Here is a 23815-nt window from a genome sequence, read left to right as displayed (position 1 = left end):
GACAGAACATCAGCGTGCAGCCCAGGGGAGTGATTCAGGCACCAAATGGAGAATTTGCTCAGAAATGTACATAGCGTATTTTACAGTGGTCACTCCACCTTCAAGTCAGATTTCCCCAGGGTTGTGGGGAGGGGAAAAAAACACCGTGATTTGACATCTACCTTGAACAGTAAGATGTCAGAACGAAAGCTGGAGGGCACGTTTAGAGGGCACCGTTCTCCATATCAGGGTCAAACCGCAGCCTCTGAAACTGGAGGCTGTGTTCAGTTACCATGCCAAACAGCTGTGCATAGACCCGTCCTGTTCCACAGATTTGTCTGTTCCTTTCGAAAGCTATCGAAGCCAGTTTCCATCAGCATGTCTTGCGGAAGCCGTTTCCATGTGCTAACAGAGAGTGGTCAAACTTGCTCGTTTTGACACTTAAAGAGAGCTTTTGGATACCAAACGGGGTTAGCGGCCGAATCCAAAAAGTTAAAAGCGTACCAAATATCCAAATAAGTATCCATTGGCGGGTGGCATCTATACACCACATGTTCAAATGCTGAATGTACTGGAAGGTCTTCAGCCCATTGCATTATCCGAGGTAAGCATTTATCCTTCTAATGTTGTAATATCGGTCTTTTAGCTGTCCGAAGAGCGCAGAGAATCCATTTGCGCAGACCGTGCATTAGCTTCCAGGAAGCAGGCAGATAATTTAAAAAGAGCATGTACATCAGTAAATATTAAGGAGTGTTCCAATACAGAATTTAGCCATACAATGACCTCCTCCCAAAAAGGGGCAACTCAGCATTGCCAAAGCGCAAGCTGAACAGAAGCATTACGTGTGTGACACCTTCAACAGTAAGCCGACCTTTAAAAGCGTGACAGCGAAATGGAGTAAAATTAAAACTCCTGCGCCTCTTGTGCACTATGGAAAAGTATCCGGTTGGTATCAAATCTTCCAATAAAGCAAACAGTGAAAATGGGAAAATATTAACATTATATTTCATGTTCCAGTATTAAACACATTTTTTAAAAAAACCCGTTCTAAAAGAATTCATGGAGAATCTATACGCTTGGTTTTTCTTACATTGTTTAATTCTAGAATATGAAGTGGAATGAAAATGTTTTGCCACTCTCGTTATTTGCCTTATTGTAAAAATCTGTATCTTATTGATATCATATTATTATAATGTCGCCCCGTCCCCGCCAAAAAAAAGGTTAGAAGCAACTTTAATGGGAAAAAAGAGGCGCCTCAGAAGCTCGCGGCGGGACTCGAACCCGCCGCTCCTAGGCGACGGTCCGCCGACCGCACTTCTCAGATAAGCCAAGGCGGGCGCAGCAACTGTCCCTCATACCATCCCAAGAGATTTGATAGGGTAATCGCCTCACCTTTCTCCTCCAACCGCCGCACACGACCCCTGCCCGCCCCGCCCCTTCCGTTAGAAGCCCCGCCCCTCACTCCCCGCTGCGACGCCGTTGCCATGGTAGCCAGAGGGCGGACTAGGCTCGAGCCGCGCTGATGCCGAAGCTGCCGCTGTCGCCAGTGCCCGAGCAGGAGACTGACGTCGGGGGTCGGTTGCCCGGTGGCGGCTCTCCCGCGGATATCAGCCGGGGTGGCTCCCGAGGTTCAGCGGTGAGGGAAAACGCCAGAGAAGAAGGGACGAGGGCGAAGCAAGGCTGAAGGAGGGGGAGGGCCGATTTGCTAGCGGGCGGGGGCCGAGCTGGCCGCGCGGAATTCTGGGGGTTGTAGTTATAGAGCCGCTTTCCCCAATCTGGCGCCCTCCGGACGTGCTGGACTACGACTCCCATAATCCCCACCCAGCATGAACATTGGGGGTGATGGGGGTTGTAGTCCAACACGTCCCCAAGGCTCCGGGGTTGGGAAGGCTGTGAGGGGCTTGGGGGCGACAGGAGTGCCCTTCTCTGAGCGCTAAAAGCAAAATGCTCACAGGCGTCAATAATAGCAGGCGTACACGTCTGTCTGTCTGTCGCTTGACAGAGGGTCCAAAGCACCACGCACATTTCCGTCGTTGCAATCCTCACGACAACCTTGCAAGGGGCCAGGCTTCTCCCCCCATCAGCTGGCAGCGGCCCAGGGAGGACGCCGCGCCAAGCGGGACATCCCGTCTGCGCCGCTGACAGCCCAGCCGCTCTTGGCTCCCCCTCGCCTTGCGCTGTGTTCCGTTCCAACTGGTCGTTAAGAACATTGTGGCTAAGAACCGGCAGGCAACCCGATGCCCTCCAGATGCTTTGGACTAATTAATTAATCAATTAATTAAATTTATTAATCGCCCATCTGGCCGGTCACCCAGCCCCTCTGGGCGATGTACAAAGTATATAACAGAACAGTTTAAAACAATAACATTCTACAATAAAAACACCATATTTCTAAATGGGGACTACAATTCCCATAAGCCTCAGCCAGCATGGCCAATGGTCAGGGATTATGGGAGCGGTAGCGCAAAACATCTGGAGGGCACCACGTTATCTACTACTCCTGAGTTTGCTCCCCCCCCGCCCCCGTTCCCTCCCTATCCCTTTTCCTTTAGTGTCATGTCTTTTAATATTTGTTTTTGCTGATACGTAAGCCACTCCTGGAACTTTTTTTTGGCTGAAATTGAGCAGGCTTAAAATTCTTTAAATAAATAAGGTCAGTAAGTATTATTCCCATATTTCATATTGTCTATGTCACCATCAGTGTGCATAGTGCTTTAGAGAGCTCCAAAGGACATTTCTCTGTCCAAGCGGCTTATGTAATGGTCTGGTTCACATGACACAACAGCCCACTGCAGCTTAATTTACCTGCAGCGGCTGTTGTGTTGTGCACCTGGCTTGCTGTAGCTTGTCGTGTGATGCGAACTCGGGCGGCAGGGGTTGTTTGAGGGTTAGACAACCCTCAAATAACCCATGGCTTGTTTTAGGGTTATTTGAGGGCTGTCTAACTCTCAAACAACCCTTACTAGCTGGGTTTGTATGACATGGCAAGCCAGTTGCCTGCAGGCGCCATGAAAAACTGGCGCCGGTGGGTGCCTGGCATGATGCAACTTTCCCTACAGGTAAATTAAGCCATGATGGACTGTTATGTCATGTGAACCAGGTCAAAGCAATTCTGTGGAACTCAGTGGGACTCGTTTCCAAGTGAATGTGCGTAGATCTGGCTGTTAGGCTATCATCTTAACCACACTTTCAACTAAGTCAACTAAGTCTAGGGCCATGATTGCTTTTGGGAAAGGTGCCACACAACTGGAGCCTCAGCCATGAAGGCCTGGGTCCTAGTCCCAGTTGAGATTAGTTGGCCTGCAGTTGGACCACTCCTGAGGACCAGGGAGATGCTTGCTGAATTACACTGAATGCTTTACCATTCAGAATGGGAACATCCGTTGAAAACGTCTAATCCAATTTCACTCAGATTTTTCTAGTTTAGTGTTTTGTTTTTGGTTTAAATGCCTGAAATAAACAAACAAATTGGCATAAAATGGGCAAATAAATAATTTAAATAAATAGGAAAAAAGCTAAGGTAAATTGAGTTGATGTGCCGGATTAATTACAAAAAATAATGTCCTGCTTAACCACATGTCCTGCTCTGACACTTCAAGCTGGCTGATTTTTTTGGTTCAGTGTTAAGTACGGTAGTGAGTTGTTGCTTTTAAACATTTTTTCCCTAGTTTTCCCAGGAAAAGATGCTCTTCTGCATAATTACTTTCTCAGGGCAAAATTATATGTGTGTCTGTGTGCATCTTGACAGTATGTTCTCTCAGACCTTTTCCAGGTCCACTGGTGAACCTCAGACTCTACATGAGGAAAGTGATGCCTGCTATACAGAGAACACTGAGAATGAGTCTGAGGAAGAGGAGGAGGATGAAAGGGATGAAGAGTGGGACACAGACCTTGAAATAGAAGGTATGGCTTAGAGGTTGCATGCCAACAGCCAGTGTTTAGAGGATGGGTACATTGCCTCTGACCAGGGAGGTTCCATATGTAGCTGTTATGCCAGCTGCTGTTAGGCCTGTCTTCCATGATGTGTCTAACCCTTAAAACCCTCCACCAACCTCTCTGTTAGTGGCTGCCTCAACATCTTCTGTTGTGGCACTGACATGGTTGAGGTGGCCCTGGGCGAGATGCCCTCTGGGAGCCTTCACACACACACTCCTGTATTGGCCCCAGGAGTCTCTCTCCTGCAACTCCCCCTAGTGCTCTCTCTCTCTCTCTCTCTGTGCTCCCCCCCGCCCCGGTGTACCCTGTCTCACTCTTTGCTCTTGCTCTCTCACTTCGCCCCACTCTCCACTCTTGCTCCTGCTCACTCTTCCTTTACGAGGCAGCTGCACCTTTCCTTCCTTCCTTCCTTCCTTTCTTTGTCTTTTAACTTTCAGAAGAGTTTGGGTGTGCTGCAGAGCCTCTGGAGAAGGCTTCCTGGAGAAATGAAGAAGCCAGGCGTGACTACAGCTTTCTCTGCAGCATGCCCAACCTGTTCTATAAGTCAAACAGAAGGAGGAAAGGTGCTGCTGCCTGGTAAGTGGGGAGAGTGAGTACAAGGCAGGAGGAAGTAGAGGGAGAGTGTGTGAGGCCTCTTCTGAAAGTTTTTTTTTTAAGGACAGCATTTGGGGGCCGTCCAGGCTGCAGGGCCCTGTACCTGTGCCTGGCAGTCTGGGCCTAACAGTGCCCCTGCTCCTGTAGCTCTTCCTTTAATTTCAACGAAACGTGCACATAGAGAATGTCCTGCTGGACTGGCCTTTGCACATGTTTCTTGTCTCGGTGTTGGTGGTGGAAGGTGACGTGTCACCTCATGCTTTGAATCTTAAGGGCACAGTGCCCTTGGATGCAAATGGAATATCTACTAACTATAGATTTTAAGTAAGTTGACCTTTCCACTAAATGGCTAATTGGGAAAAACTAATTGTTTTTCAGAAAGCCGAGTTTTTTCTGTGACTCTGGTCCTTTTTTTCTTTTTTCCTGACACAGATTCTAAGCCATCATATGATCCAGCAGGAAAAGCCAAATACCTTTCCACCTGCCAAATGTATGGTGTTGTCCCAATCTCTTATTTTTTACGGCACATGAAAGATCCCGAACTGCCCCTGATGCACCACGGCCTTGGCCCCAAGGTAACAACTGGAGAAAATGTCCATTCTTCAGCCCCATTAATCTGGCCTTGGGTTGGCATGTAGCAGTTGCAATTGCAACAGGGAGCATAAGGCCGTTTCTACATGAGGCATTTAGTGTGCACTCGTGATTGGCCACTCATGGAAGTTTGTGGGTCCTTTATCATCAACCTTCAGGACATCTTCCGTGGTTTTCCCCAGTTATCTAGCCCTAAAAAGGATCGGAGATAGCTAGAATATTAAAAAAAATCAACCCGCCATTTCTGCATTGAGCAGGGGGTTGGACTTGATGGCCTTGTAGGCCCCTTCCAACCCTACTATTCTATGATTCTATGATTCCGCAGTGTATAGTGCCAGCATACCGTAATAATTCCACCACTAGATGGTGAAGTTTCAGGGGAAAATATAGAAAGCCCCGGTAAGGCTGTTGAGAAAGAGCGTTCTCAGTTCCATGTCACGGTCGTCGTCTAAAGGAGCCAACGCTAATAATGCCACAGAAATGGAAGCAAAATGCTCCGGTAGGACTGCGGGATTTCCTGTTAATGCAGAGACACCCTAAATGGCAGCTTTCTAGTTGGAGGGTTTCCTCGATCAGGAACTCAGTAGGTTCCCTCAGCACACCCCATCTCCCTTCCCCCACTTTCCATCCACAGTGTGGAAAAGGTGATATTGACCTACTTTACAGGGTTGCTGCAGGGATTACTAAGGTAACATATTTGAAGCGTTACGCAGCGCTTTAGGCTGTTAAGAAATGCTGAGTGTTGCTGTTAAGAACAGCGTTTGATGTCTGCACCGAATTTTTAACATTTCTTATATTTTAGGGATTTATGCTTCAATAAAATTCCCAAGGTGGCTTACATAATCTCAAAACTCAATAAAACAAATTAAAACACACAAAAATGTAATAAAAACAATACAAGAGGGAGGAATAACTCCAAAACAACAAACCTAGTGCAGATAAAGCAGAGCACAATAAAAGGCCTAAGAAAATAAACCGAAGAGACATCAGAGTAGGCATCAAGGGAGCCTCCCTAGGGTAGAGCCACCATTAAGAAGGCCTTTTCCCCAGGCGCCACCCACCAAGCCTCTCCCAGCAGCTTCATGTAGACATTAAATAACGTAGGGGACAAGACAGAACAGTGTGGAACCCCAGAGGCCAAAGACCCAGAGGGGAAACTAGCTGTGAGGGCGAAGGGTTCTTGCAGCCTGTTTTAGTTTGCTCTGCCTTCCTCCCATCCTGGGAGTCTCCATTTGCAATCCGAAGCGGTACAGCCCACTACTCCCATTTGTGAGAGCTGGGCTAGAGCGGAACCTGATGGGCCCTTAGTCCAATCCAGTATAGGCCACCCATGTGATTGTGACCTTGGAGTTGATAATTTCTCCTCTCTTTCATATTTCAGGGGGCCAGAGCTCTAGCTTTTTCCTTGGCAAATAACACCTCCATTGTGAAGTTGAACTTGAGTGACAACTGGCTGAATGGAGATGGGGCAGCTGCAGTTGCAGATATGTTAAAGGAAAATTGTTACATTTCAGGTGTGTTTCTTAAGTTAGCAGTTTTGAGAAGTGTTTCAGAACAGCAATGGGGCAAAATATAGTCCATGTAACACACAGTACTGAGATACCTTTGCATAGCTGGTGGGGCCTTTGTTAGATTCCTGAGACCCTCAGCTTTCATTTTTAAAAAGCAAGTGTCTAAGCCCTTGTGGTTTCACAGTGATGTTTGAGAATGCAGTGGAGCAGCCCTAAATAAGCCCAGCCTCTCAGGTTTTATATTCCATATCCTGAGAATGATTACTCCTAGTTTTCCGGAGTCCAGGAGATACTGGAATGGGTGGCTTGTACGGTGGGGGGTGACAAGGGATTGTTCTGTGAGGGGTTGTCAGTGAGATCAGTTATTCCACGGTGACAGCTCCTTGTCTTCTTTCCCTCTCTAATTGATCAAGAGATTATTTGAAGGACAAGGACATTTGAAGATATGGATCTGGGATCTGAGGTTGATTTGTGGTGGGGGTACTGCTGAAAGGTCAGCATTCTTTTTCCCTCTCAGATGTTGACTTATCAGAGAACAGACTTGGAGTGAAAGGGGCAAAGGCTCTAGCTGCTATGCTTCGGGAAAATACAACACTTGTCGCCCTGGAACTTTCCGGAAATGAATTAAATGATGATGCAGCCAGTTATCTAGCAGATGCCTTTTTGACCAACAACAAACTGGAGTTCCTCAATCTGAGCCACAACATGTTTGGGGGGCCTGCAGGTAAAGCCGCTTTAGCGCAGGTGTATTTTACATGCATGGTATGTTGGGAGGCTGTGTTTGTGTGATTTTTGCAGGAAGGACTTACTGGGGGTTTCCTCAATGGGTTTATGAGCTAGTGCTGCGGGGTAAGACTGGGAAGAGGCTCCATCCAAGGCATGCCTGCTCTTACGAGTATCAGCTAATTTCAGACGTCCTTAAGTGTCATATCTGCCAGCCAGGGAACCACCGGGAAAGATTTTGCTGCTTGGGGTGGAAAATAGAGGTGCTGCTGCTGGAGGACTCACGTAGACACTGCTCCCAACTGTGCTGTAAACACTTAAAGTTCTAAACATCTAGGGTGCCTGCTTCCAGCATAACTGGAATTCACCTGCTTCCAGCATAACTTGGAGCATGGGATAAATAAAGAATAAATGTGGAAATTTTTAGTGGCTGTCATGAATTTCTGCAAAGGGGTGTGTGTGTGTTACACTAGACAGACCACCACCTGCCTTTGAGGACTATGAATTTTTGAATTAATAAGGAGCTGTGGTCTGTGTATCGTTGAGAATTCCTTCCCTCCTAGCTTTCCCTTTTCGGTGGGAAAGAGTTCTGTGTAACCAGATATTTTTGCCAATAAGGGGAGATTCAAAAAAAGGTGTTGCTTGACCTGTTTTATATATTCACGAGTTGCGACTACTAGCTACAATATTATTTTTAGGATGAAGCAGGCACAATTGTCCACTCCCCCTTCTGCTTTATATCAGTTCCTCCTTTTCTGATTTTTTAATTTCTGCACTGTTCTTGATTTCTTGTGCTCTACTCCTTCCTCTTTCCTTTCATACAGTTGCCTAGTCTCTCCTTTTGTTCTTTTTTACAGTTTCCTTTTTGAGTTTCTTGACTCTTCCTTATCTGTTATTGCTTAGAATCTCCTTATTTGCTTTCTGCAGTGAAGGATCTTCACCTTCTGCTGGCCAGATCTCTCTTTCTCTACCCTTAACTTTGGATAGGACACTGTGAGTTGATGGAAAACAGGAGGGGACAAAGAGAGCAAGAGAGTATGCACAGAAAATAGGGAGGAACAGCCAAAGTGAAAGAAAGAGAAAGAAAGAGAACAAACTAAGGTAGGACTTGGAGGGAGGCAAATATTTATTTATTTATAATTTCTAGCCTGCCCTAAATACATTATCAGGGTGGCTTACAGTAAAATATAAAAAATACAGTAAAACATAACATAACTGATACATAAAAATAAGCTAAAAAGAGCAGTTCTATAAAAGCAGCATAAAGATAATATCGGAATAATTAATTTAAACCGGATAAGCAAAATAAAAAGGTCTTCACCTGGTGCCAGAAAGACATCAAAGTAAGGCCCAGTGAGTCTCTCTGTGAGACTGTTGCAAAGTCAGGATGCTACCACTGAAAAGGCCCTTTCCCTCAGTAGCCACCCGGACTGGAGAAGGGCCTCTGACAATGATCTCCCACATACAGGCAGGCACCTGTGGAGATGGCTGATCCTGGATGTTCCTGGCCATTCCTCAAGCCATGAGGGGCTGTAAAGGTCAAGATCAGCACTTAGAATTGGGCCCAGAAATGGACCAGGAGCCAATGCTGTTGGCAACGTGCTGGCATAATAGGCTCATAACACCCTGCCCCAGCAGCAGTATTCTGAACTAACTGCCATTTCTGCGCCATCTTCAGAGACACCCTCACCTATAGTGCATTACAGTAGTTGAACCTGGAGGTGATTGATTGACTGATTGATTTTCTTACTCGCCTGGTCACCCAGCCAGTCTGGGCAATGTACAGCAATACAAACAGTTTTAAAGCAATAAAATTCTACTTTAAAACATATTTCTAAAAATACCCTAACCCACCCCAAATGCCTGCCTGAACAACCACGTTTTTAATGTGTGGCGGAAGCTCATTAAAGAGGGGGCATGACAGAGTTCCCTAGGGAGGGAGTTCCACAGAGTGGGGGCCACCGCAGAGAAGGCCATCTCCCTCGTTCTCACCAGCCTAGCTGTCCTGGCTGATGGGACAGAGAGAAGGCCATCCGAGGCTGATCTTGTTAAGCGGCCTGTCTGGTGTTGCTGGAGGCACTCCTTAAGGTAGGCTGGGCTGGAACCATATAGGGTTTTAAAGGTCAAAACCAACACCTTGAATTTGGCCCGGAAAACAACCGGGAACCAGTGCAACTCTTTCAGCACCAGAGTGATGTGATCACGCCGGCAGCTGCCTTTAATCAGGCGAGCTGCCGCGTTCTGTACCAGCTGCAGCTTCTGAACCATCTTCAAGGGTAACCCCATGTAGAGCACATTACAGTAGTCTAGACGAGAGGAGACCAGGGCATGTACTACCAATGGGAGCAGATGGTTGGGAAGGTAGGGGCGCACCTGCCCTATCAGATGGAGTTGGTACAACCCTGTCCGGCTCATGGCTGACACCTGAGCCTCCATGGACAGCTGGGAGTCTAAAATGACCCCCAGGCTGTGGACCTGCTCTTTCAAGGGTAGCCGTACCCCATTCAACACCAGGTCACCATCCCCCAACCGCCTCTTGTCTCCAACCAGAAGTACCTCAGTCTTGTTAGGGTTCAGCTTCAATCCAGCCACTCACCGTCTCCAGACATTTGGACATGGATTCTACGGTCAACCTTGGTGAAGATTTAAACGAGCGGTAGAGCTGTGTGTCATCCGCATATTGATGACACCGCACCCCAAACCTCCTGATGATAGCCCCCAGCGGCTTCACATAGATGTTAAATAGCATTGGGGAGAGGATGGAACCCTGTGGCACCCCACAAGTGAGTGTCCACAGGTCCGACACCTCCTCTCCCAGTGCTACCCTCTGGTACCTGCCGGAGAGGAAGGACCAGAACTACCGCAATACGGTGTCTCCAATGCCCAAGCCCTCCAGGCGGTCCAGGAGGATACCGTGGTCAACCAGCAGATGGATAATTGAGGCCAGGCTGTTTCCGTCCAGGTATTAGGGATGCCACTAGTGAACCAGCCTGTGCTGGTAAAGGTGCATACCTAATTGTTCTTTAGATACACATTTGTTGACCTGGAGGCAGAACTGAGCCACGGAAAGGGAATCTGTCATTTCTCCCCAGCCATGAGGGCTAAAACGTGCTTGCTCATGCTCCAAATGGTGCCTCTGGTACAACCATGGTTGGTCCAAGAATGAGGCAGGAAGACCACTCCCCCGCATTAATGTTGGGGTATGAGTCCACTGGGAAATTCTCCTGTTCATTTCAGTAGGGCTTGTGCAGAGGATGCCCACTTTGCTCTGCTCATGGTGAGGCTGTTCTGGAAGCGATCCCGTTTTCCCAAGAAATCCTCTGGCTTGGCTCACTTCCATGAATCCTTTTCAGTGATTTGTTCCATGCACGCGCGCACCTTCCTGCAGCACGCTTTCTGTCTGCTTGTTGCTCCTTCCAGCCTCCTTCCTTCCTTTCCTGCTCTCCGGTGAGAAATACCAATAGTGTCGAGGTTGTTGGGCCACCTTGACCTCCGGCACCAAGAAGCCTTGTGAGGTTTCAACAGTGCAAGTTGTCAGAAGTCAGAGGGGTGCTTTGGGGGAGACCAATGTCGCTGATGCTGTTATCCAAGGCCTCTGCTGCCCTGACCTCCCAAGTCCCTCTTCCATTCCTTGTGTTCTGAAACCATTTCCCCCCACCTGTAATTAATCAGGTGAAGTTCTTGGAGCAGCGATTGCTGAAAACGTGGGCATGAAGGAGCTCAATCTCAGCTGGAACTACTTTCGGGGCCAAGGAGCGGTTGCTATTGCCAGAGGCTTAGGGGTAAGAACTGTGTTCTTTCTGGATCCTCCATCTTGGAGGTGGGGGGCACTCCCACACTAGAGGCATTCAAGACGAGGCTGGGCAGCCACCTGTCGGGGATGCTCTGACTTGGATTCCTGCATTGAGCAGGGGGTTGGACTCGATGGCCTTGTAGGCCCCTTCCCACCCTATTATTCTATGATTCTATGATCTTGTGTGGATACAGTTGCGCTAACATTACAGTTGGCCTTAAAGGGGGACAGTTTTTATGGACAGAGAGTTCTGATCAGTGACTTGGTAGTTGGTCGGCCTTGTTTTTGTGTCCTGAGATACGTTGGGAGCATTTCAAGCCATTTCTCTAGGGATTCACTGAAACGGGGCCGACTGAGGGATTGTCAGGCACTGTAGACAGTACTGCCAAGGCTGGATTCCTGTGGGGAAGGCTTTGCCGAATTTCATCTGATACATAGGGTAACATCGGTGTGGACACAGGAGAGCTGGTATGGGGAGCGAGGGTAGATCAAGAGACTGGACATCTGGCCAAAGGAGGAAGAAGTCAGAAGGCATAATGAAGGGAGTGGGGAGCTTGTCAGTCCTGAACCAGTGAGGTCTAATAATCCAACAGGAAAGAAAGCGAAGGAGAAGAGCCTTTCCTTGTGGTTCTGTTGCCTGTGTTAGGTGCTGGAGTTCTGCTGGTGTGTGCCCAGAAAGACTGCTAGATTCTGGAGGTTCCCCTGACTTCAGGAGGGCAGGAAATTAGGACCATCATTGTTGGGAATGAAATATGCTCCAGTTAGGCTGGCTGGGATTGACAACTAGTTTGCTGCATCCAATGAGGCATTGGACTCCATATTCTTTAAAAATGTCCCCCCTCCCCCCGCTACATGGCAAGCTGCTTTTGAAATGGAAGAAACTGTCACATGCAGGTTGTGCTGTCTCCTATTCAAAGAGCCAAGTCCAAAATCCCTCTGGACCCATTGTTGAACCAGTTGGAAACAGTGGCTGCAGGGCTATCAGATTTAATATATATTTAAGTGGAAAATTGCCCAGGAAATCCAATACAGTCACATTTGACTTCAAAAGAGGAAACTTCTCTAAAATAAGGGAACTGGTAAAAAGGAGATTGAAAGGGGGAGTCAAGAGGGTTAAATCCCTTCAAAATGCTTGGAGGTTAATCAAAACCACAATAACAGAAGCACAGTTAAAATGTATACCACAAGTTAGGAAAGGTAGCACCAAGTCCAAGAGGTCACCGGCATGGTTAACAAGCAGTGTCAAGGGAGCTATTAGAGAAAAGAGGGCTTCCTTCAGAAAATGGAGGTCTTGCCCAAGTGAGGAAAACAAAAGGGAGCACAAGCTTGCACAAAGGCAATGCAAGCAGATAATAAGAGATGCAAAAAAGCATTCTGAGGAGCATATCACTAACAACATCAAGGCCAACAATAAAGAATTATTTAAATATACCAGAAGCAGGAAACCAGATAGGGAGGCAATTGGACCGTTGGATAATAATGGAGCTAAAGGAGGACAAGGAGATTGTGGACAAGCTGAATGAATTCTTTTCATTAGTCTTCACTGCAGAAAATACAGGACAGATACCTTTGCCTGAACTAATGTTTTCAGGAAGGGAGTCTGAGGAACTGAGGCAGACAGTGGTGACAAAAGATGAAGTTCTCAACCTTATCAACAAACTGAAAGTAAATAAATCACTGGGCCCAGATGGTATCCATCCTAGAGTTTTTAAAGGACTCTAATTTATTTATTTATTTATTGCATTTATATCCCGCCTTTTTTCCTCTTGCAAGGAACCCAAGGCGGCTTACATGATCCTCCTCCTCTCCTTTTTATCCTCACAACAACAACCCTGTGAGGTAGGTTGGGCTGAGAGTCTGTGACTGGCCCAAAGTCACCCAGTGAGCTTCCATGGCCGAGTGGGGACTAGAACCCGGATCTCTGGGCTCCCAGTCCAACACTGTAGCCACTACGCCACACTGGCTCTTCAAATATGAAATTGCTGATCTTCTAACCAAAATGTGCAACATGTCCCTAAGATCAGCCTCTATACCAGATGACTGGAAGATAGCTAATGCAGCACCTGATTTTAAAAATGGATCCAGGGGGGATCCGAGAAATTACAGGTCGGTTAGCTTAACATCTGGTTCCAGGTAAATTGATTGAAAGCATTATTTAGTAAGCATATAGGAAGGCAAGCCCTGCTGAAAAAAAAATCAACATGGCTTCCATAGAGGTAAATCCTGTCTCACTACCTTTTAAAGTTCTTTGAGAGTGTCAATGAACATGTAGACAGGTGGGATCCAGTAGACATAATTAGAAAGGAAATTGAGAATAAAACTGCCAATATCATATTGCCCTTATATAAATCTATGGTACGACCGCATTTAGAATACCGTGTACAGTTCTGGTCACCGCACCTAAAAAAAGATCGTAGGGCTGGAAAAAGAGCAGAGGAGGGCACATAAAATGATCAAGGGGCTGGGGCATCTCTCCTATGAGGGAAGGTTACAACAACTGGCCTTGTTTAGCTTGGAAAAACGGAGGATAAGGGAAGACATGATAGTGGTGTACAAAATTATACGTGGTGTGGAGAAAGTGGATAGGGAGACATTTTTCTCCCTCATAATACTAGAACCTGGGTTCATCTCATGAAGCTGATTGGTGGGAGATTCAGGACAGGAAGGACTTCTTCACGCAGTGCATAAACTATGGAATGCACTTCCACAAGATGTAGTGATGGCTACCAATTTGGACGGCTCTAAAAAGGGGTTAGACTAATTCATGGAGGAGAAGGCTATCAATGGCTGCTAGTCCTGATGGCTGTGTGCTACTGTGTTCCAGTATCAGAGGCAGTATACCATGTTCACCAGCAACTGTACACCAGTTGCTGGGGAACATGGGCAGGAGGGCGCTGATGCACTTGTGTCTGCTTGTGGTTTCCTGGTCAACAGCAGGGGGTTGGACTTGATGGCCTTGTAGGCCCCTTCCAACCCTACTATTTGATTCTATGAAGTCAATTCCTAAATCTGTTTCAAATATGTCAAGACAACAATATGGCACCCTAAATAAAGAAATCTCAGGAAGGAGAGTGTCTGGGTGGTCTTAACTCAGCATGTAAGGCCACCATTTTCTTGGAGCGTGTATGGCATCATTTTGAATATGCAGCCCCCGCTTGGGGGTTGTCGTGTTGTGCAAACTTGGCAGGTGTGGGCTATGTGAGGGTTAAACAACCCTCGCATAACCCTTAAACAAACCATGGATTATGCAAGGGTTGTTTAATCCTCATGTAACCCACACCTGCCGGGTTCACACATTTTGTGCAAATCAAAATAGACCAGTCTGATACATCAGGAATGGCAGCTTGTTCCCCATGTACCAAATTGCCTTGAGACCCCTCCCACTAGCTAATATGGGACGTTCCATTCACAGAGGCTTGCACTGAAGACCTTTCTGTTGGACCAGATCTAACTCTCCTCCACTCTGCCGCACTCTTCGCAGCACTCAAATTTCTCCAGTTGGTTGCTTCCCCTTGCTTCTGGTGGTAGGGTTGGTCTGCTTTCAGTGACCCTACATGGGGCCCAAGATCTGGGGCTCGGTGCACTCTTCTTGATGCAGCACTATCACATGCTGCAAGAGTTTGAACCGGTTCTGCCCACTGTCTTTGGAACTGCGGTGTCATGCCCTTGCTGGCAAAGTGGGTGCATGGAGCTAGCAATAAAGCCCAGTGCTTCTTCCCAGTGTCATGCAGAAAGGAGGCAGAGCATGTATGATACCATAAAGAAAGAAAAGAACATGACTGACAAGACAGGGGTACCAGTAGCCATTGTGAGCAGTGGAGAGGGAAGTGTAGGGACTGTGGAGTTGTAGGAGCTATGGAGAAAAGGCCCACAGCTAATGTGGACATTAAAGCTTTAGAATTTTCTACAAGGCTTTACTAAGACTACCTCCTTCCTTCCACAGGCAAATATATTCCTTCGGGTGATCAATCTTTCCTACAATGGCTTTGGTAATAGTGGAGCGGCTGCCCTGGGCGAAGCCCTAAAAGTCAACAATGTGTTGGAAGAACTCCACATTGGGTAAGAAAGCGCAGCATTTCTTTTTGTGCTTTCTGAGCGTTTGGAGCTTTTTTCCTCTCAGTAGTCCTTACAACAACCCTGCGAAGTAGGTCATTATAAGATGGGGGAGCCGAGGCTGAGGTTACCTGGTGAGCTCTTGGCTGAGGTTACCTGGTGAGCTCTTGGCTGAAGTTGGATTCAAATCCGAGACTTCCCAGCTCACCCTCTTAGCCGTTAGACTATGCCCGCTCTTGGTGAGTAGGAAAGTTGAAAGTGGGAGTGCTGCAACAGCAATCCCCGACCCCATCCTGATAGATCAAGCAGTCTGATGTCTGCCTAGCATGGGCCTACTTCACCCTTCCCTGCCCTGCTGCCCTGCAGATGTCTTGGACTGCAACTCCCATTATTCCCAGCCAGCATGGTCCACAGCCATGAGCACAAATTAGGGCCAAGTGGAAACCTGGATGGAACTGGCAGGATAAGCAGAGGTGCCTCACTCTTGCAGAAAGGATGCTGAAGGGAGCAAAAGGGTGTTGGCTGAAAGGACGTTGCTGTCTTGGATGCCAGGTGGGATTGCCTGGCCAGCCCCCAAACAGTTCAGGGGTATTGGCTGGTGATCAACCAAAGGAGGCTAGTTAGATTTTCTGGAGAACCCGTGAAGTTCCTGATTTAGGTCTTAACAATCACCGTATAATGTGGCTCAGCTTGGATGTTGAGCATATTAGAAGGAAGGGCACTGTGTGTGTGTGTGTGTGTGTGTGTGTGTGTGTGTGTGAAGGGCTTGAGATGGTTTTCTCTTTTTTCACCTCAGCAATAATCGCATTTCTCTGGAAGGAGCCCTCTGTCTTGCTTTGGGCCTGAAAGAAAACAAGACCCTGAAGAGCCTTGGTGTGAGTAGCTTTTTGGAGGGGGCTGGACCCCAACGCTCCAGTGCAGACAAACCCACTTGTTTTCATTCTGTGATCTGCAGATGGCCAGGAACCCCATCCAGAGTGAAGGCTGCACTGGGATTCTTAGAGCCATCCGAGCAAACCCTGGTGCTGTCTTGGAGGTTCTGGATTTTTCAGTAGGTATTAATCGGTGGAGTATGGCCTGTCTGACATGTAGTAGACAATGCAGGATTGGCCAGAGACATGCAGCAAGGGAATCTGCTCCAGCAAAGATGTGAGTGGAGTGGGGGCAAAGGGAAGTCCCTGCAAGGACTACATAGTAGTGCATATGATTGTGCACAGTGCTGTGGTCAGGGCTGCTTTTACTTCACACTGTAAATGATTAACTTGTGGGAGTCTCTGCTACAATGTTGGATTAAGATAAGACTAATTCAAGGGAGTATAGGTCTAGGAACAAGCAGTAATCATGACAGCTAAATGGAACCTTCATATACATGAGCAGTGTACCTCTGAATACCAAATTCTGGGATTCAAGGAAGGCTGTTTCTTTTCTTTCATGCCCTGCCAATGAACTTTCCAGAGGCATCTGGCTGGAAACAGAATGCAGGACTAGCTGGATCTTGGTCTGATCCAAGACGTGATGTGGTGATGTGGGTGGGTGGGGGGATCTTTTCTCTCTTTCAGGAGATCGTTGTGAAGCAGGACTTTGCAGGACTCTGTGATGCTGTTCAAGAAGTTTTTCCAAGTCTTCAGATCAAACATGATGGAAACAGTTGGTTCTTCAGAACAGACCCCTCAAAGGTATGGAAAATGAATCCACGCTGGTGGGCAACATGTTTTTCAGTGGCATCCTTGCCCATGGTGTGCTCATTCATCCTACTGTTATCTCTGATCAAATGGGTCTTGCAGATTTTTGTAGTGATTCAAAAACCTACAGAACCTCATGGACCAGAGACAACAGCGGGACAAAAGAAGCATGCAGGTAGCGAGAGCAACTCCTGGTTCTGGCACACCTTCAGGTTTCTGAGAAACTCCTCTGTCTCCACAAACATCAGCAAATGCCCACAGTGGTCAAAATGCCCCAGCTGGTCAAAAAATAGGGGAAAATACCCCCCCCCCATTCCAACAGTCATTTCAGTAGTTCCCTGAACCCTCTCTAACTGGAGGAAGACTCTTGAGTGACTTAAGGTAGTGTCCTACATGTAGTTTTGTTGTTGTTCAGTCATTAAGTCATGTCCGACTCTTCGTGACCCCATGGACCATAGCACTCCAGGCCTTCCTGTCCTCCGCTTTCTCCCAGAGTGTGCTCAAGTCCATATTCATTGCATCGGTGATGCTATCTAGCCATCTCCTCGTCTGCCGTCCCCTTTTCCTTTTGCCTTCAATCTTTCCCAGCATCAGGGTCTTTTCCAGTTACTTTTCTCTTCGCATTAGGTAGCCAAAATATTTGAGCTTCAGCTTCAGTATCTGTCCTTCCAGTGAGCACTCAGGGTTGATTTCCTTTAGGATTGACTGATTTGACCTCCTTGCAAGTACAGGGGACTCGTAAGAGTCTTCTCCAGCACCACAGTTCGAAAGCATCAGTTCTTCGGTGCTCAGCCTTCCTTATAGTCCAGCTCTCACAGCCATACATTACTACTGGGAAAACCATAGCTTTGATTATACGAACCTTTGTCAGCAAGGTGATGTCTCTGCTTCTTACTGTGCTGTCTAGGTGTGCCATAGCTTTCCTCCCAAGGAGCAAGCGTCTTTTAATTTCATGGCTACAGTCACCATCTGCGGTGATCTTGGAGCCCAAGAAAGTAAAATCTGTCACTGCTTCCATTTCTTCCCCTTCTATATGCCAGGAAGTGATGGGGCCAAATGCCATGATCTTAGTTTTTTTAATGTTGAGTTTCAAACCAGCTTTTGCACTCTCCTCTTTCACCCTCAACAGGAGGCTTTTTAGATCCTCTTCACTTTCTGCCATTAGGGTGGTATCGTCTGCGTATCGGAGGTTGTTGATAATTCTCCCGGCAGTCTTTATTCTGACCTGTGATTCATCCAACCCGGCGTTTCTCATGATGTAGTCTGCATATAAATTAAATAAGCAGGGCGACAATATGCAGCCTTGTCGTACTCCTTTCCCAATTTTGAACCATCAGTTGTTCCATGTCCGGTTCTTACTGTTGCTTCTTGACCCTCATACAGGTTCCTCAGGAGACAGGTAAGGTGGTCTGGTACTCCCATCTCTTTCAGAATTTGCCACAGTTTGTTGTGATCCACACAATCCAAGGCTTTAGCGTAGTCAATGAAGCAGAAATAGACGTTTTTCTGGAATTCTCTTGCTTTCTCCATGATACAGCGAACGTTGGCGATTTGATCTCTAGTTCCTCTGCCTTTTTGAAACCCAGCTTGTACTTCCGGTAGTTCTCGGTTCGCATACTGCTGAAGCCCAGCTTGTAGGATTTTGAGCATCACCTTGCTGGCATGTGAAATGAGCGCAATTGTGCGGTAGTATGAACATTCTTTGGCATTGCCCTTCTTTGGAATTGGAATGTAAACTGACTTTTTCCAGGCTTGTGGCCACTGTTGAGTGTTCCAATTTTGTTGGCATATTGAGTGCAGCACTTTAACAGCATCATCTTTTAGGATCTTAAATAGCTCAGCTGGAATACCGTCATCTCTGCTAGGTTTGTTGTTAGTAATGCTTCCTAAGGCCCACTTGACTTCACTCTCTAGGATGTCGGGTTCAAGTTCATTGACCGCACTATCATGGCTATCAGGGACATTCAGATCTTTCCTGTGTAGTTCTTCTGTGTATTCTTTCCACCTCTTCTTAATCTCATCCGCTTCTGTTAGGTCCCTGCCTTCTTTGTCCTTTATCATGCCCATCTTTGCACAAAACGTTCCCTTGAGATCTCCGATTTTCTTGAAGAGATCTCTAGTCTTTCCCATTCTATTGTTTTCCTCGATTTCTTTGCATTGTTCATTTAAGAAGGCCTTCTTGTCTATCCTTGCTATTCTCTGGAACTCTGCATTCAGTTGGATATATCTTCCCCATTCTCCCTTCCTTTTCGCTTCCCTTCTTTCCTCAGCTACTTGTAAAGCCTCATCAGACAGCCACTTGGCTTTCTTGCATTTCTTTTTCTTTGGGATGGATTTAGTTGCTGCCTCCTGAACATTACAGACCTCCGTCCATAGTTCCTCAGGCACTCTGTCTATCAGGTCTAATCCCTTAAATCTATTCCTCACCTCCACTGTATGATCATAAGGGATATGATTTAGGTCATACCTGAATGGTTTAGTGGTTTTCCCTACGTTCTTCAATTTAAGCCGAAATTTTGCAAGAAGCAGCTCATGATCTGAGCCACAGTCAGCTCCAGGTCTTGTTTTTTACTGACTGTATAGAGCTTCTCCATCTTTGGCTGCAAAGTACATAATCAATCTAATTTCGATATTGACCATCTGGTGATGTCCATGTGTAGAGTTGCCTCCTGTGTTGTTGGAAAAGAGTGTTTGCTATGATCAGCGTGTTCTCTTGGCAAAGCTCTATTAGCCTTTGCCCTGCCTCATTTTGTACACCAAGGCCATGCTTGCCTGTTATCCTGGTTATTTCTTCACTTCCTACTGTAGCATTCCAATCCCCTATGATGAAGAGGACATCTTTTTTTGGTGTTAGTTCTAGAAGGTGTTGTAGGTCTTCATAGAACCGATCAACCTCAGCTTCTTCGGCATCAGTGGTTGAGGCATAGACTTGAATTACTGTGATGTTGAATGGTTTGCCTTGGATTCATACTGAGATCATTCTATCGTTTTTGAGATTGTACCCCAGTACTGCTTTTCCCGCCCTTTTGTTGACTATGAGTGCTACTCCATTTCTTCTAAGGGATTCTTGCCCACAGTAGTAGATATGATGGTCACCTGAATTAAATTCGCCCATGCTTGTTCATTTTAGTTCGCTGATTCCCAAGATGTCGATGTTCAATCTTGCCATCTCATGTTTGACCACCTCCAGCTTACCTTGATTCATTGATCTGACATTCCAGGTTCCTAAACAATATTGTTCTTTACAGCATCGGACTTTCTTTTCACCACCAGACACATCCACAGCTGAGTGTCCTTTCGGCTTTGGCCCAGCCGCTTCACTCTTTCTGGCGCTACTTGGAAATTCCCTCTGCTCTTCCCCAGTAGTATATTGGACACCTTCCGACCTGAGGGGCTCATCTTCCGGCGTCATATCTTTTAGCCTTGTGATACGTTCCATGGGGTTTTCTTGGCAAGAATACTGGAGTGGGTTGCCATTTCCTTCTCCAGTGGACCACATTTTGTCAGAACTCTCTGCCATGACCTGTCCGTCTTGGGTGGCCCTGCACGGCATAGCTTATGGCTTCACTGAGTTACTCAAGCCCCTTCGCCACAACAAGGCAGTGATCCATGAAGGCGCCGACATGTAGTTACCAGGGGGATTACGGGAGTGGGGGCAGGGGTTGTCCCTCTCAGTTCCTATTGGGTTAGTCCCCCACCAATTTTAAAAGACTCAGGCCCGTGCAATCGATTATGACTTCCAGCTTTATATTCCTGAGACTTCTCTGCACTAGGCTACCACAGTCATTCCTGGGATGCTGCTCCTCAGTTCTAAAACAGACAAAATATGGCTTTTACCACCACCTTCTTCCCTGGCCTGAGCCTGCCTTGTAGAACTAGGGGTGTACGAACCCCACTCACCCATCCAGTTTGGGGAATCCGCTGGGGGGGAGGCGATCTGTCCCTCCCCCCAGAATCCTCCCTGGCCAGCTCCGCTCCGTGGCGAGTCCGCAGAGCCACCGGCTGGGGCCGTCCGCAGCTGAACTTCCGTCTGCTGCTGGTCTGCGGCCACAAATGGCATCTGGCATAGCAGACGCCATTTGCGTCCCTGCTTTAGCCGTGATAGGCTATGTAAATATTTATGTAGCCTATCACGGCAAAGAGCAGGTACGCAAATGGAGTCCGCTACGCCGGACCCCATTTGCGGCCGCAGACTGGGGCAGCGGAGGGCAGTGGACGGACCTAGACCGGCCAGCGGCAGGTAGGATCCGTCCGGGGAGAATTTCACAGGGTGGTGGTGGGGAGTACTCTGTTCCGCCACGGACTCCGGGGGTTCTAAAGAATCCAGCCTCATTGGAGTCTGTGGCAGATTTCTCCGCCATCCCTATGTAGAACCCATACGTAGAATCTACGTAGAATCTGTGATCCCCTCCCCAGACACAGGCTGGTCAGATCCCAGCACTTGGTGATGTTCCACAAGTATTGGAGATTCACTTCCTTCACAGAAGCCATGTGTACCCTTCAGAATGTTTGTCAAAGGCCTGGCCTAGCCCTGGGCCTTGGGTCTTTCCCCGCGGGCCAGGAGTTTGAATCTTGTGCTTTCTAACTTCATTTGGTGAAATACATTGGAACAAGAGCAATGCTGGGGAACATGGCCACTGACATTTCAGGGTGTATGTGTTTTCCCTGTTTCATAGGTTTCCTGAGAAGATCCCTGACTCTGGCTGGCCCAATGAATCCCTGATCTTCCGTTTCTTGGTTACCTGTATGATGGGAGAGGAGCCCATCCTGTGAGCCTCTGCTCTTCCTTCTGCTGACACTTAAGGGTGGGGCAGGCCCTGCAGTTCCTCCCCATCCATGGTTTGTTTTAACGCTGCTTTTTGTGCTTAACCCAGTGTTTCCCAAACTTCTGGTTGTTAAAGGGCATCTTTATTTTCTGAATTAAAACTGGAGGTGCTTCACTCGTAAGAGAGAAGGATTAATATAGGGGATAAAGCATCCCCACAAAGGATTACTATAGTGTGAATGTGTAAGAATGGCTAGCTCATAATGAAGTTAAGGAATTAATTGCAAGATGTGTTTATGTGTTGAACTGCAACTCTAGATGACTATCTAGAGGGGATGAGGCAAGTTCATGGCGGGAGAAGAGGAGGTCTATCAGTGGCTATTGGCTGCGAAGTCTTAAGTGGAATCTCCATGTTCAGGGGCAGTGAATGCCACTGAATACCTGTGGAGGCTGATTGGAAGGATATTAAAGCATCCTCCTGAGATGGTACTCCTGAGCCCACAGTACCATTTTAATGAATTTATTCTCTCTCTGCATACTCATGCCTTTTGGCGCCAAGTTTGGGAATTACTGGTTTAACCAAAAATCCGCCTTTCTATAGTTTGAAGCCTGTTACTTCTTCTAGCATCCTCACTGTGTATTTTTCTTCTTGCATAATCTGCATAACCCTCCTGTGAACCTTTCTCAAGTTGTCAATATTCTACACCAGCCTTCTCCAACCTAGTGTCCTCCAGATGTGTTGGACTACAACTCCCAACATCCCCAGCCAGCATAGCCAAGCTGGAGGGCAGCCGGTTGGGGAAGGGTGTTCTACTTTGTCATGGTTAAGGGGTTCTGAAGTGATGGTGAAGCTTCTCGTGCTGATTGGCTGAGCTGGTTTCGTGTCATAGAAGGTCAAGGCAGGCAGTTGGGATTCTTAGCTGTTCTCAATGAGCTCCTCAGGTCATGCTGAAGGGTGGGGCAAGTGGAAGGGGCCAGGGAAGGAAGAGGTGGGGCCAGAGTAGGAGGAAGAAAGGAAGCAGAAAGTCCTATAAAAGGAGAGGCAAAAGAGGGAATGGTCCAGAGGAAGGAGGGAAGAAGAGAAGGCTAGAGGTAGGAGTCTGAGGGTGAAACGGCACACTAAAAAGTTCAGTTTAGCTATTAAGCTCCCTTTAGGGCTCAATCCTATGCATGTAGGACTTTTTTCTGTCTAAACATGCATAGGATTGCACCCTTAAGGAGACTTTTTAAAAGCATACTTAATGCTGGCCACTTGTTTTTAAAGAAAATAGGAAAAGCAGTTGTGGAGAACAGTTTTTTTTAAGCCTTCTCTACCTCTTTCCCTGCTGAAAATCACCCCCCCCCAGCTGCTATTTGACCATAGATGCTATTTGTAGAAGACAGCACCTTTGAAGGTAACAGCAGCCAAGTGTGCGGGGAGAGGTGGTTTTCAGCAGGAAAATGGGGTACAAAGGAAAGAATTCAATCCCCCTCCCTTCATGCTGTGTTTCTGCTCTAGATCATGGATGCTTATTCTCATTAAGAAAGCAGGCAATGCTAAGCACACCTTTAAAAAAGTGAGCTCGGGGCACTGTGAGCAAGGAAGATCTGGGAGCAGAAAGGGGCACAAAGCCAGCCAGTAGTTGCAAGGGCAGACATTCACATACTGTGTTGAAATAACTAGTCCAGTCTTTGGACCTCTTATCCTCCTCAGAATGAAAGCAGTCAGAAGTGTGGGATACTAGTGAAGCCTCAGGAGAAGAAATTGCTGTACAGCAAGTCAGATTAGTTAGACATCTAGTCCCCTGTTGTTTCTAACTGGCAGGAGTGTCCTGCTTTCCCAAACCCTGAAATCCATCTTGTCCCTGCTGGGGATTGAACCCTGGAGATCTGCATGCAGCGAATGTGCGTGATGCCCACTGTGCTGCAGCCCTTAGAATGCCCCCGCGTAGGTTAAAGCTATATTTTTGTTATGTGCAATAGCTCCCTGTGCTGGGAGTGTTTCCCTTTGGAAAAGTCTTGATATAAAATATGTGCTTCTAGGGAAGAAAGATGTTCTCCCTCTTTTTTTCTTCTCCTCTGCTTTAATTTCATGCAAGAGGTGGCTTGTTTTCTATTAAAGTGCGACCTCCTGGGGAAATGCTGCTTTACACCACTGTGGAATGATCCAGAGGAGCTGTGCAGGATCTTGCCTTGATGAGTGGGCCTT

General features: G+C 47.2%; 1 protein-coding gene across 2 annotated transcripts; it reads left to right on the top strand.

The window, feature by feature from the left end:
• Window positions 1-1446: 1446 nt before the first annotated feature.
• LRRC74B (leucine rich repeat containing 74B) lies at window positions 1447-23788 on the top strand. Of its 2 annotated transcripts, XM_084819714.1 has the most exons (11): window positions 1447-1615; window positions 3741-3882; window positions 4942-5084; window positions 6482-6614; window positions 7129-7335; window positions 11007-11116; window positions 15071-15186; window positions 15977-16055; window positions 16136-16231; window positions 16740-16856; window positions 21539-23788. In XM_084819714.1, the coding sequence occupies exons 1-11, from the start codon at window positions 1502-1504 to the stop codon at window positions 21545-21547; spliced, it is 1266 nt and encodes a 421-aa protein (XP_084675840.1). In that variant the 5' UTR covers window positions 1447-1501; the 3' UTR covers window positions 21548-23788. The 2 variants fall into 2 exon arrangements, with proteins under 2 accessions (XP_084675840.1, XP_084675841.1); XM_084819715.1 differs by lacking the exons at window positions 1447-1615; window positions 3741-3882 and adding an exon at window positions 4343-4491 and having other exon boundaries at window positions 21539-23743.
• The last annotated feature ends 27 nt before the right edge of the window (window positions 23789-23815 follow it).

This window comes from Heloderma suspectum, chromosome 13 (assembly GCF_057233095.1).
Source record: "Heloderma suspectum isolate Gila_16-S chromosome 13, 16-S_ref, whole genome shotgun sequence".
Classification (NCBI taxonomy): domain Eukaryota; kingdom Metazoa; phylum Chordata; class Lepidosauria; order Squamata; family Helodermatidae; genus Heloderma; species Heloderma suspectum.
This window is presented reverse-complemented; position numbering and strand designations above follow the sequence as displayed.